The sequence below is a fragment of the Dysidea avara genome, chromosome 13 (genome assembly GCF_963678975.1).
Source record: "Dysidea avara chromosome 13, odDysAvar1.4, whole genome shotgun sequence".
Classification (NCBI taxonomy): domain Eukaryota; kingdom Metazoa; phylum Porifera; class Demospongiae; order Dictyoceratida; family Dysideidae; genus Dysidea; species Dysidea avara.
This window is the reverse complement of record NC_089284.1, coordinates 18,665,054-18,678,982: the sequence shown is the minus strand read 5'-3', so window position 1 is coordinate 18,678,982 and position 13,929 is coordinate 18,665,054. Positions and strand designations below refer to the sequence as shown.

The window sequence follows — 13,929 nt, the reverse complement described above, 5'->3', positions numbered from 1 at the left end:
AGCTGCTTGTAAACAAGAAATGTAGTGTTGATTAGTACAAACAAGCCCATCACACCTCCAGAGGGGGTAGGTCATGACGGTATCATACGTAAAAATAATTACGGCGCCCCACTGAGTCATTGGACTACCGTACTAATCTAATAGTCTGGTGTGTTGAGAGCTGAACTAATCCTGTGGTGAGATCTGAATCTCCATTGCGTTATTAATCATATAATCTACCTAGCCCCATCTAACCCATTCGAATAAGGAAGATAATAAGAATTGTGCGATAATTGGAACTCTTCTATAGCTACTCCGTGTACGAGAAGAACCACGGAGAACAGGGCCAAATATGGCCGAAGGAAACCCTGGGAGGATTTCCGACGAAGACATGCTGCCGTCTATGTTAAACTATATCCAGATTGGTACCCCGAACTCTAAGGGTGATAGGGTTTCAAGGATCAGAGGTCGAACTCATCCTAGAGTGTTGTTTCCAACAGAAGTCCCTAGAGTACAGAATAAAGGACGCCCAATAAAGTGGTCTGAATCAGAGAAGTGTGCCCTTGTAAGATTTGTATGGCAAGAAAGTGGTGGAAAGGTGATGCACAAGCACATGGAATATTGGAATCGAGCAGCTGCTTTTGTTCAGCAAGAATCAAAAACTATTCATCATCGCACTGGTAAGTATTGCAATGACTGATAAAACTGTTGCTTTTTAAATGATTTTCATTGATAGGATCATCGTGCAGAACAATGGTTTGCCTTATGCCAGCAGATCTCTTTACTCCTGTGCATAGCTCGTCTGAACAGCCACCATCATTACTTGTACAGCCTACAGTAAGTGTGTCGTGTAGTGTTAACCAGTCACGAGTGACATTTACGCCAACTGATTGTCCACCACCTATATTGCCATTGATATCCCAGTCACCTAGTCAACCTCAGCTGACTTGTATAATGACAACACCTCATCGCCCACTAACCTGTTTTACAACAACACCTCATCATCCACCAACCTGTGTAAGGACAACAGCACATCATCCACCAACCTGTGTAGTGACAACACCTCATCGTCCACTATCCTGTGTAGTGACAACACCTCATCGTCCACTATCCTGTGTAGTGACAACACCTCATCGTCCACTATCCTGTGTAGTGACAACAGCACATCATCCACCAATCTGTGTGACGACAATGCCACATCATTTATCAGTTACATTGCCACAGGTTATACCGTCATCTATAACTGCACTATTCGGTCAATCTCAGGTACCATGTTTATTGCCTACTCATTCTCAACCAGTTTCGACATACTTGCCAATCACACTGCCACCATTGGGTTACCAAACCTCAGTCTCAGTAATGGATGTTTCACATCAACCATCACCAGTATCTACATCTAATGTCCAACACTTGTGGAACGAGACACTTCCACTGGAGCAAAAGTTTACAGTTCTTTCACAGTTATTTTGCAAGGCTATGCAAGAAAAACACAACATTAAGGTACCTTCAGATTTCCTTGAGTTAGCAGCTGCTGGAATGGTGCATCTTCTAGACTGCAATCGAGCTAATGTAATATATTTATTAGCACGGGCGCTTGGATCTATGAGAGCTGATGAATCAGACTCTCTTCTACCAGCCAAGCGTATGCCAATGGGTTTGATTGAGCACACTATCAACTTCTTTAATGCTGAACATGTCAATGAAGTGAGTTAATTCACTGCTGTTATTTGTGATCACATTGTTGTCTATGTATACTCAGCTAAAGTGCCCACCAGACTATCGGCTATGGCTGGAAACAATGTATAATTTGTTTGGGAAAAAGTGGTGTCGCATATTTAGTGGTCCTATGTGGAGTTATGTGTCTATAGCACAGTCAGAAGCACAGTCAGAAGCACAGTCAAATGAGAGTGCAATAACAAAGGAACCAAGCAAGGTATATATACTTATTTCACGCGTAATTATTAAATTGCTTATTCAACTCTTTAAGGCGTTAGTGAACATCCCTGCTATCTCGGAACGCACACTCCGGCGGAGTGTTGAATATGGTGACTTTACAATAGGGACAAACATTCAGGTGTGCTTATAGACAGTTGATACATGTCCTACATTTTATATTACAGACAATGGTGCTTGAGAAAGTAGCTAAGATAAATCCAGGTGTACACTGGTGGTTGAAAGGGGACGGAACTGAGATTGTTAGGGTCTATGGCAGTCGACTTCTGGTGAATGGTCAGGAGACGTTGACTTGAATGATGGGAAGTTGCAACAAGAGTACAATAGATATAAGCTAAGAATGGAGGCAATTGACAGTGTTGGCCTACATAAGTCACTGGTAGAAACAAAGTCTGACCTTAGTCATGAATTGGATGTCATCAAAAATGAGCTGAAGTTTGTTTCCCAAGGTATGTATCTGTACTATTGTATAGCTGGATATTTACACTGGAGTATTATTTTAGCGAAGCTTGCTAATGCACCTTGAGTGGTTATTTTTACAGATTTTTTTCCACTGGTCTTGTTGCTACACATTCCTGGCCTTTGTCATAAGTTTAACCTCCTACATATTTTGCAAAATTTGTTGTCAATGTTGCAAAGAATGTGACATTTAAATACCCTTGAACATATCCAGCTATACAGTGTTTTATTTCCTAAATTAAAATCAGCACATTTACAGAATTACAAACAGCGAACACTGCATATGAAGAAAAACTAAAGGATGGTAGCAGAACAGATCAAACTATGTTTAATCTTTCTTGGGATGTAGAAGAACTGAAGTGGATATATAGTGAAGGACGTGGAATTTGTGGAGACATTCATGTTTGCATCGAACATTGTACTGTTGACTTATTTCAGCTGCATAATGTTCCAAACAAATTAACTTCTATTCAGTCAAGGTTGCTGCAGTTTGTCAAGAGAGTAGAGCACTTTAAAAGAGTACCAGCCAGTCACGTATTTGTATTAATGATCAGTGCAGAACAGCGTAACAGGAAGCCATATGCTGTACCTGTGCAGTGTGTTCCTTATGCTGGCCTTAAGGAGAAGGATATACGTAATCTAGTGTCAGCATTATGTAGACAAATGACACAATGTGGGATGAAAGTTTCTGGTATGTTTAATGGTTGCTATGTCACAATTTTCATTATTTTCTCTAGGGTTTGTTAGTGACGGAGAATTCAATTACCTGCGCACAAAGGGGTACACGCGTCCCCTTTCTGTGCTTCAGATTCGTTGTGATGTCCGCAATAAATACAGCAGGTTGTCTCGTAAAAGGTTACTAGCAATGCTGACTCCTAGAAGTTAGTATGAAACTTTTGTAAGTTTGCAGCAATTATAATTTTTACATAGGACTTGCCAATGGTACAATAACAACTGAACACGATGATATGGTTGTTCCTAGTGATACCCTAAATGAGATGTGGGAATGGAGGATGAACCAACATGTTACAATGGAAGATGTTGTTGACCGTTTACGTGGGAGGACTGTGCCGAATGGCTATACATATTGCAATTGGAAGCAAGGTGAATAGTGCATACCAAATATAGGTGTGCAGTGACAGTAAAATGTGGCAGGTAAAACTGAATCTTTTGAGGACAAGCTCAAATCAGTATTGGCACAGTTTGAGTTTTCAAAAACTGTGAGGGAATACAATTCAAAAGGAATACCATTTCAAACTTATATGTATGTCCCTGAAACACACCCGGACACTAATAGAGTTTTTTATGAGCGAGAAGATGATGCCCATCTTCTCAAGGTAAACAAAAATACATGTCATAGCTTGATACATAGCCCATAGAGAATTGCCAACCATACCCGGAGCAGTGGTCCCAACCAGTTGAAGCTGGAAAGATACGTAGAAGCTCTGCAAGATCCAGCATCCAATCTGACTTATCCAGCATTGACCGGTTCACGAAAACAGTCAGTTGTGGACGCTGAACGTCTATTTAATCCTGACCTAGAGAGATTTATGGTTGGCAAAGGATACCAGTTCGAGGCTAACTACATAAAGACCCTAAGGAATTGGAGAAGAGCAAATGATGAACGTGGTCTTAAAGAAAGGGAGCGATCCAAGTACAACTACCAGTTGTATAACATGATACTCAATGAGCTCATGCCGTGGCACCAGGAAGAGTGCGATTTCAGTTTATTGGAGGTCAACAGGTAAATGTACAGAATAAAATGTAGGTATTTGACAGTAATCATTTACAGAAACATAAACAATATATTGGATTTTTCTAAGGAAACACTTGTAGCTTTGATCACCAATATTGAAGGACGGGAATGGCACAGAAGAGAGGTGATGTGTGGCAACAGAAATAAAGAACATCCCAGAGCCTCTACCACGGACGATGTTGAGTGCTTTTTCTCAATGATGAGGGACAACATTGGGCAGAATTTTACATCAAAACAAGTAAAATTCAACCTTCATAAAGTGTACAGGGAATTTACAAAACGCCTGGACCCTGATCTACCATTTTATTACTACACTTCTGCTCATTCTAGGTACTATATTACAATTAAGATATCTAGACCCAAATATTGTTTTATTGTTACACTTAGGTACTACGAAGGGAATTTGCCATGTTTTGATACCACAGCTTCAAAACCGCCAGCGAAAAAGAGAGTTCCAAGGAGAGAGCAGCCAAGTGCCTTTGCACCTCGTCGTGCTACTATGCCTGTAAGAGGGAGTTTAGCAGTCAGGCCAAAATTTCATAATTTGCCATTAGAACTACCTCCACCACCTGGTGGACCAGTTCATTTATTGGACTATTCTTATGTTTAATATCATGTTTGTTAATCATGAAAACTTATCTGGTGCTTGCACAATTGACAACTACAACTGGCCACTGTCCATAAATTGTAATGTTGATACCGGCATAATAGCCAGGTCCAGATCTAGGCCAGGTTATTAAGTATTTGATCCAGGAAAATTCAACTGCTGCGATGCTTCTTTGGTCACGTGCAGAATGCACACTTTCTAATGCTTCCTTGACTATGTAGCCGATCCTATTCCAAGCTCCATCAACAAAACACTTAAAAACAATGGCTTTACTGTCATAAGGGTTATCTGGTTCAGGAATTATGTTGACTGGAACATGTTCACTTTTGTTAAGCAATCTGCTAGCTCTACACAAAGTGTCTTGGGCATCCACATGATGTGTAGTTCCAATACACTTGAAGGTTACTGTGTGTGTTCTTGAGTCATCACCGTCATTGGACTCATCATCCTCTTTGTTATCCTCATCTTCGTCACAGCAGCTTTCAATATCCGGGTTGATAGCAGTAATACCCTCTGATGATGTCTCTGAAACATGGTCAATATCATCTTGTCATTCCCACTTCCACACAACCATCACGCCTTGAGCAGGAAGACTCAAGCCAGATGTATCAACACTAACTTGGAATTCTCTTTCCTATAAAATTTGATTAATATTGTATTCATGTTAATAGCCATACTTACCTCGATTATAGTGAAATCCTTTATGACCATCAAGCTAGGGTATACCCTGCAGAGGGAATCATCATTTCCTATAAACAAATCCATGTGTTTTTCTTCTCCGTCTATTTTGCTGTAACCACTGATTGGAATTTGCCTTAATTCCACCGCAAGCACATCAAAACTCGGTATGACATACATAAACAGATCTCCAATTGAATTCACCCAAACTTCATCGTCTTCATCGTTAGAACCGTCGCCAGGTCGAAACTCCTTGGGCACGAAATGCACAGCAAGGTCTTCGCTGTCCGCCATTTTTATCTCGCGTTTATCATGCGGCCAAAAGCACATCAGCACGTGTCATAACGCATCATGACCTACCCCCCCTGTCACACCTCCTTCTAATTCAGTACTGCTGTTACTAGCCATTTACACACCCTGTGCATTGCCAATGTTACAGGCACGTAATTATCGTGTTTTGTATCGCCTGAGAGCGTGGTCTCTATTGGACATGAGCATGGATCTACGGAATTTAGAGACCACGTTTTCAGCCCATCAAATTTCTTGTGGTAACCTAATGAGTGTTATGAATGTAGAGGTAAAGTGACAGTGTCTGCAGTATCTGTATACATTAGTGTGTGGAGCATACTAGTAAGTGAAGCATGCCACCCTAGGAAAAGCTTTGCAAATTAATATAATAGAACAGTCATGACTACGCCAGTAAGATCAAGATACTCTAATAGAACAGTCACAACTACACCAGTAAGATCAAGATACTCTAATAGAACAGTCATGACTACGCCAGTAAGATCAAGATACTCTAATAGAACAGTCACAACTACACCAGTAAGATCAAGATACTCTAATAGAACAGTCATGACTACACCAGTAAAATCAAGATATTCTAATAGAACAGTCACAACTACACCAGTAAGATCAAGATACTTGATCTTACTGGTGTAGCTGTGTCATTTAGTCCTCCTGCTCATAAATATTTACCACCCAAATATACAATCATTACTAGAATACACATCACAAAGTAACCAAATGTGTGCACAATGATTGTAATGATGTGAGGACAGATACTGCAAGTAGTTGAGTATGGCTGATTGTGGGACAGTATACGATTAGGGGCTCTAGTCTGGGTTGCTAGAGGTTGTACAGTCAATTTGCTGAGTAACATTTTCACATGTGAGATGACACAGTGCTATTCTAACACACCAAGTGACTCAGTTAGTTCACTGTTGAAATGTACAACTAGGCAGGAACACCTTTGAATTAGTGTATAACACATGATTAAGGCCATACATGTACTTAGTCTGGCTCACACACACACGTGCGCACACACTACACACAACATACTATACTACACACACACGCACGCGTACACTACACACACACAACACACACATTACACTACACACACACACACTACACTACACACACACACACACACAACAATCACACACACATTACACTACACACACACACACACTACACATTACACTACACACACACTACACTACACACACACACACTACACTACACACACACACTACACTACACACACACAACACACACACTACACTACACACACACACTACACTACACACACACAACACACACACTACACTACACACACACACTACACTACACACACACAACACACACACTACACTACACACACACACTACACACACACACTACACTACACACAACACACACACACACAACACACACACACACATTACACTACACACACACACACAACACAAACAACACACACACACACACTACACACACACACACACACACACTACACACACACACATTACACTACACACACACACACACACACACACACACACACACACACACACACACACACACACACACACACACTACACACTACACTACACACACACACACACACACACACACACACACACACACACACACACACTACACATTACACTACACACACACACAACACACAACACACACACAACACACACACACACACAACACATTACACTACACACACACAACACATTACACTACACACACACACACACACACACACTACACTACACACACACACACTACACACACATTACACTACACACTACACACACATTACACTACACACTACACACACACACACACACACACACACAACACACACACACATTACACTACACACACACACACACACACACACTACACACACTACACACACTACACATTACACTACACACACACACACAACACACACACACGCATTACACTACACACACACACACACACACTACACTACACACACTACACATTACACTACACTACACACACACAACACACACACACGCATTACACTACACACACACAGCACACAACACACACACACACACACACACACACACATTACACTACACACACACTACACACACACTACACTACACTACACACACTACACATTACACTACACACACACACACAACACACACACACGCATTACACTACACACACACACACACTACACTACACACACACACTACACATTACACTACACTACACACACACAACACACACACACGCATTACACTACACACACACACACACACACACACACACACATTACACTACACACACACACACACACACACACAGCACACACACAACACACACACATTACACTACACACACACACACACACACACACACACACACACACACACTACACACACACACATTACACTACACACACACACAGCACACACACAACACACACACAACACACACACACACAACACAAACACACTACACTACACACACACACACACATACACACACACACACAACACACACACACAACACAACACACACACTATAGTGCTGAACATCATAAGTTTCCAAAAGTTGTTTTCTACGTTTGTGATGCCATAACTTTATGTGGGTTTGCTCAACGTTAATGAAATTTGGACAGGTGGGCCATATACACCCATTGTGGTTACACAAATGGAAGCTGAAGCCATATCAATATGAATGTTTTGCGCTATAATGTAATAACCAATTGGCTTTGGTATTTTACATCCTTCACTTTTTCTCCATGTAGGTGCAAGCCACAAACCTGAATCTTGGTGGGAAAGGAGTGCAGTGATAGCTCTAACTTTCTACAGAAGCAGATTTTTGATATTATCCTTATTTCAATGTTATTTGTTATTATGAACTGAAGGATAGCAAAATGCTCACTTTTTCTCAGCCAATGTTACAACAATGATAGTGACACTTGGTACACAGGAATGATAAAGCATGTACAAAAAATGTACAGAAACAGATTCCCTCAGTCCTGAATTACAGCTATTAATACATTGAGGATGCAGCCTTGACCTTTAAAGCCACACAAATTTTTTGAGGAATGCATGTTAGTATTAAACCAGCTTAGCTGTTTGTCCAGGTTTCTTGGCCTGCCTAACTCCATTAGCCAAAAACCAGTTATAAAAAGAAAGCTTATTCATAGGGCTACTAAGAGAAGGTTAAAGAACCACTGTAACTACAGAGGCTTACTTGTTATAAAGTGATGAAGAACAGCGACTGGTTTATTGAAACTCCACATTCCACGCTTCGTCCGTCATGTTAATTATAGCATTTGAATCACGTGATCTGTATATGGCCTTACTTGCCAATGAATGGCGAATCGACCAACAGTTGTTTGGAGTGATTAGGATCAACTGCAAACGAGTTATGGATCATTTTCTAAAGGTATGTAAAGGAATTGCGTGCTTAGAAACTGGAATTTATTTTCATGGCGTGTTTTGGTCTATATGCTTTCATTGTAGGGTAAATCCCTAGGTGTCATTTTAATCCTTATTACATCAGGAGTAAAATGACGTTGATTGCGTAGTCACAGGATCAATGGTTTGAAAACTACAGCGCTTTGTTTTCAACCATGCGTAGTGGCTGTTCAAATTATATAGCACTACACATTTTTGGAAAGTTATGATGTCCAGCACTATACACACACACATACACTACACACCTCCTCCTCCTCCTCTCTACTACCATAAAGGTCACGTGGTCTTCATACGGTTGTATGAAGAAGCTTAAGATATCTACTCAGCTGGTCAACACTTGTGTACAGTTAGTCCTCCTCTGCTACGAAACCAATGGTGACATAATGAGCACTGAATAGCTCCATGTTGAAGTTCAATTGGCAGTGATCTCTCTGCCAGACATTTGTGTTGCTTCAGATCACTAGACCGGCTAAAAGATCTTTCACATACAGAACATTGTATTCTATTCTCCACTGCTGGAATTGGTGCATGTTCAAATATATTGTGCTTGATGGGATTACAATTATGTACAGCAAGACCACCCTTACTCCTAAACCATCTTTCACAAACAGCACATTGCAGTGCACCCTGTTGTTGCTGCACTGGCTTCAGTCTTTCTTCAATACATTTATGCCTTGCCTTATCCTGTTCCCTACGAAAGGTCCTGCTGCACACCATACACTGCACTGTTGGTAAAGCTGTTCTTGCTAGAAGTTGACTGTTGCTTACTCTTTCATTATACAGGTTGTCCCATTGATCTCTGTGGAGTGCTGAGGTGTACCAAGTATCCAATAGTCCTACTGTCTGAAGGTCTGCCTTCACAACATCTCCATCTCTTTCTTGGACCACCAGGTGGTCGTTTCTTGGATAACCACCCAAATAATGTTCTTTTGGGGGTCCTGCTAATTCTGAAGTAACCCGTCAGATGTGGGGTGACCCTGAGATCATCCGTGAGAAACTGATTAGGCGTCGGCTAGAGTGGTTAGGGCATTTAGTAAGAATGGGAGACGATATGCTGCTCCCACTACTTCTTCCTGCTTATCCCAAGAATAGTCCTAATACACCGATGGTGAAAACGATTCAAACGAACAAGGTGTCACTTATATGGTGTCCAACACTCTCCTCCATACAGTAATACATTGAGTACACATGCCTGATACACAAGTCTCTTGGTGAGAACTGACAGGGTTCTGTCTTGGAAAACTGTACGGCGTAGTGCACCAAACGCTCTGGATGCAGCAGATGTACGTTTCTCCACCTCTGTGTCCAACTTCCCATCAGATGTCATCTGGGAACCAAGATATACAAATTCGGACACACACTCCACATTCCCCCCAGATGTTACTATTGGCTGCTTAACTTCCTCTGTTATATCATGTCCAGCCAACATGAACTTGGTCTTGATAAAGCTAACTGACAATCCAAGACCAGCTGCAGCAGAATGATATTCTCTAATGGCCTCTACAGCTCCAGCACGTGATGTGGCTAATAAAGCCACATCATCAGCAAACTGACACTCATTAATATCAAATTCCTCTGCCCCACTGGTGGACCTTTGGAAAAGCTGTGGTCTAGTCTATATAATAATCTAGTGCCTACACCCTCTACATTCTTTATTTGGGAAAACCATCGTTCAGTAACAGCACAAGAATACAAATTAAATAGTGTTGGAGCAATAGTACATCCCTGCCTCAAGCCATTGTTCACATCAATTCCCTCTAATAACTCCCCATCCAACCTAATCTGAGCAGTCATGTTCTCATGAAAGGACCTCACAATGTTAATCAACACCTCTGGTACTCCAAGCTTCCCAAGCACCTTCCAAAGAGCTTCATGGGGCACTGAATCATATGCCTTTTTTAAATCTACAAATATAAAAAGTTGCTTTGCTCGTTGTTCCACAGCTTTCTCTGATATTTGCCAAATAGTGAATATCATATCATTACAACCTCGACCCTTCCTGAAACCACACTACGATTCAGGGAGTAACTTCTCAGCTAGTTCCTGCAACCGGTTCCTTTTTTTTTTTTAGTTGGACGTGAACGTGAAGTTGTAGAACCATAGATTAGACTCCGTACGCCTATGGTAGATCAAGAGAAGCCGTACTTGATTTTTAAACAAGTTTCACTCCTCAAATTAAAATGAAAAATGTCAGCAGTGGAGGTGAAGAAAGCTCAAAACCTCCTTCACACTACACACACACACACACACATACATACAACACACACACACATACAACACACACACACACACACACAAACACACACACACACATACATACAACACACACACACATACACCACACACAAACGGATGAGCAATGATAGACACACGAACACACCTCTTCTTTGATGTTAATGGTCCTCAACATCTGGTGAAGGTACGTCCTAGTGTCTGCTAGAAACTGTTTCACTTGCAGAATGGACTCCAACTGGTGGAACTCTTGTACCTAGTGAAGGGGAATACCAGGGGAATCATTAGAAGGTAAATAGGTCGTCATTATTATCAAGGGAGACCTTTTCCTACCAGGGAGGGACTGGATGGATTACCAGGAAAATAACCAAACAGATTACTATAGGCACAAAAGGACATCATCACCTGTGGGAATCACCAAGGGGATTTACCTCTTCCAGTGCTTGTATGAGCTGAGAGATTTTACGACCAGCACCAGTGGAATCATCGTAATTTAGCGACTCAATTTGTGATGACATTTCTGTGAACCAAGCTTGAAGGTGCTCTGTACAGTACATCACCATAGTAACACAGAGTACTTTTATTAGTGCTCACCATTCTTCTCCACTCTGGTAAGAGGTTTAGTACCAGAGAATACTTCACCAAGTTCCACCATTCTTTCCGTACCCTCCTTCTTCAACGCTTCCCATTTCTCCTGTTTTGTAGCTAACAGCCTCTTGAACATCTGTGAGGGTGGGCAATAATTAAATAGGGCTGAAACAATGATGGTGTTTTAGCATTGAGTACTCTTTTATAGTACAGTACTCACAAATACTAGCTACTTGTAGTCGTACCCATTTGACATGTTTTATACTAACTCAGTGGCATAGCCAAGGGTGGGCCTGGGTGGTAGGCACGTGCCCATCCAAATTTCCCTGGGACAACAACACCCGCTCGCTAATGATATTACAAACAAGAAACGAGTAGTACATATACCTTAGCAGCACCATATTTTCGTTTTAAATCAACAGCTAATATCGAGACAAGCTCAATAATTACATCACGTAATCCGAGTAGCTTCGGTGTTTTCTATATAATGCACAGCATCACGTGATCCAAATTTTAGGCACGGAAAGATGAGCACGAGGAAGGAATCAAGTTTTTTCACATCGGAATACTGAGTTGTGAGGAGCAGCACGAATTCTGTTGCTGACAAGGTTATAAGTGATCTGAGTGATAATTAAATTCTCCTGTGTTAGACAAGTCGGTTAGAGATGAAAGATTCAGTGGTGACTGAATTAAGCCATACGACTAACTTAAGAGTCAGGCTGGAGTAGAATGAGTTGTGTACAAGTGCAGATGAGAACAAGACAAGGAGGTGTAATAAGTGTTTTCATTTCTAGCTTCTATATCATACAGTATGATAGTACTGTATAGTAGGGGTTGGTAAGAAATCATATGGTTTCATGGATTTTTGCACCTTAAAAAAATGTCCTTGCAATAAGTTTTACCCAAACAAACCACCTGGAATACATTAGCACTGCTGTAATGATGCTGTACCTTGAAGTGAAAATTCGAATGTTTTGATGTACAGTGAGTTTTAAAATTTTTGAAATTCACCTGGATTTCATCTACCAGCTTGCCTGCTGTAAGACCCGGTTGCGCCAGTTGTACGGCTCCAGAAATTTCAGACAGTTAAGGTAATGACAGCGGATTCACGAATCTATTGTTCTGATTACGTTCTGTCCACTGCACCATGCTGTTTGCTTTCATCATTCATTCGCTTCTTTGTTCTTCTTGAAGGATAATTAGTAGTTGCGACGCTTAATCGTTGCAGAGCGCACCACAACCAAACGCGTGATTTTAACGAAGTGTGAGTACATGTACGTAAGACGACGGTGAACAGTGTAGTACCCTATTAACGCTGGGTAGTCATTTTATATAGTCTTAATTACCAGTTTAGCTTTTTTGTGAGGTAGCTAGCTAATAATGTCTTTGAGGGGCGGATCCACCTCGGGATCTAGACTTCTAAAAGCAAGGGTTCCACTCTTAATGGTGGGCTCTCCAGCGATGTTTTACCGGCTGTAAAATCATCAACATTTAGGCCATTAGAAATGCAGCTGAAGCCTTTACCAGTTGCTGCAATAGCTTTAAAAGACAAAATGATAATTATTTTTAGAGGTGCTTATTGCGTACGAAGGTAAAAGACAGCTGCTTCAAGTGATATTTATACTATGTGGAAAACAAAAAGAGTATAATATAGCTAGCTAGCTAGACAAAAAAAGTAAACAAACTAGCTATTTAAAAAATAAAGGAAGTAGGGATTGATATAATATACATGCTACAAAAAGTAAGGAAACAAGCTCAAAAATGTTACAGCTGAAATGAGAAATGATCCAGCAGTAGAAAGTAAGGAAACAAGATTAGACGACTACTTGCTAAAATGAGACATACTTTAATCTCTACTTTTGGCTAATTTGATGGTCCAAGATGCTAGCCAAAAGTAGGGATTAAAG

General features: G+C 41.0%; 3 protein-coding genes across 3 annotated transcripts in view; 2 read left to right on the top strand and 1 right to left on the bottom strand.

Annotated features, from left to right (window-relative positions):
* LOC136242625 (WASH complex subunit 5-like) overlaps positions 1-13,929 on the bottom strand; it is a 50,772-nt gene that overhangs the window by 19,992 nt on the left and 16,851 nt on the right. Inside the window, exons 12-14 of the mRNA XM_066034068.1 lie at positions 12,029-12,158; positions 11,866-11,978; positions 11,583-11,690 (exon numbers count right to left, since the gene is read on the bottom strand). Of these exons, the coding sequence (XP_065890140.1) occupies positions 11,583-11,690; positions 11,866-11,978; positions 12,029-12,158 (351 nt within the window). The remainder of the gene's footprint in view (positions 1-11,582; positions 11,691-11,865; positions 11,979-12,028; positions 12,159-13,929) is intronic.
* LOC136243359 (uncharacterized) lies at positions 229-2,228 on the top strand. The gene is made up of 5 exons (XM_066034879.1): positions 229-659; positions 716-1,683; positions 1,739-1,912; positions 1,967-2,053; positions 2,100-2,228. Exons 1-5 carry the CDS (start codon positions 332-334, stop codon positions 2,226-2,228), a joined length of 1,686 nt encoding a protein of 561 aa, XP_065890951.1. The 5' UTR covers positions 229-331.
* Positions 1,858-5,436, top strand: LOC136242626 (uncharacterized). Its single transcript, XM_066034070.1, has 10 exons — positions 1,858-1,912; positions 1,967-2,053; positions 2,100-2,381; positions 2,651-3,082; positions 3,129-3,272; positions 3,322-3,495; positions 3,547-3,728; positions 3,771-4,135; positions 4,184-4,477; positions 4,535-5,436. Exons 3-10 carry the CDS (start codon positions 2,273-2,275, stop codon positions 4,755-4,757), a joined length of 1,923 nt encoding a protein of 640 aa, XP_065890142.1. The 5' UTR covers positions 1,858-1,912; positions 1,967-2,053; positions 2,100-2,272; the 3' UTR covers positions 4,758-5,436.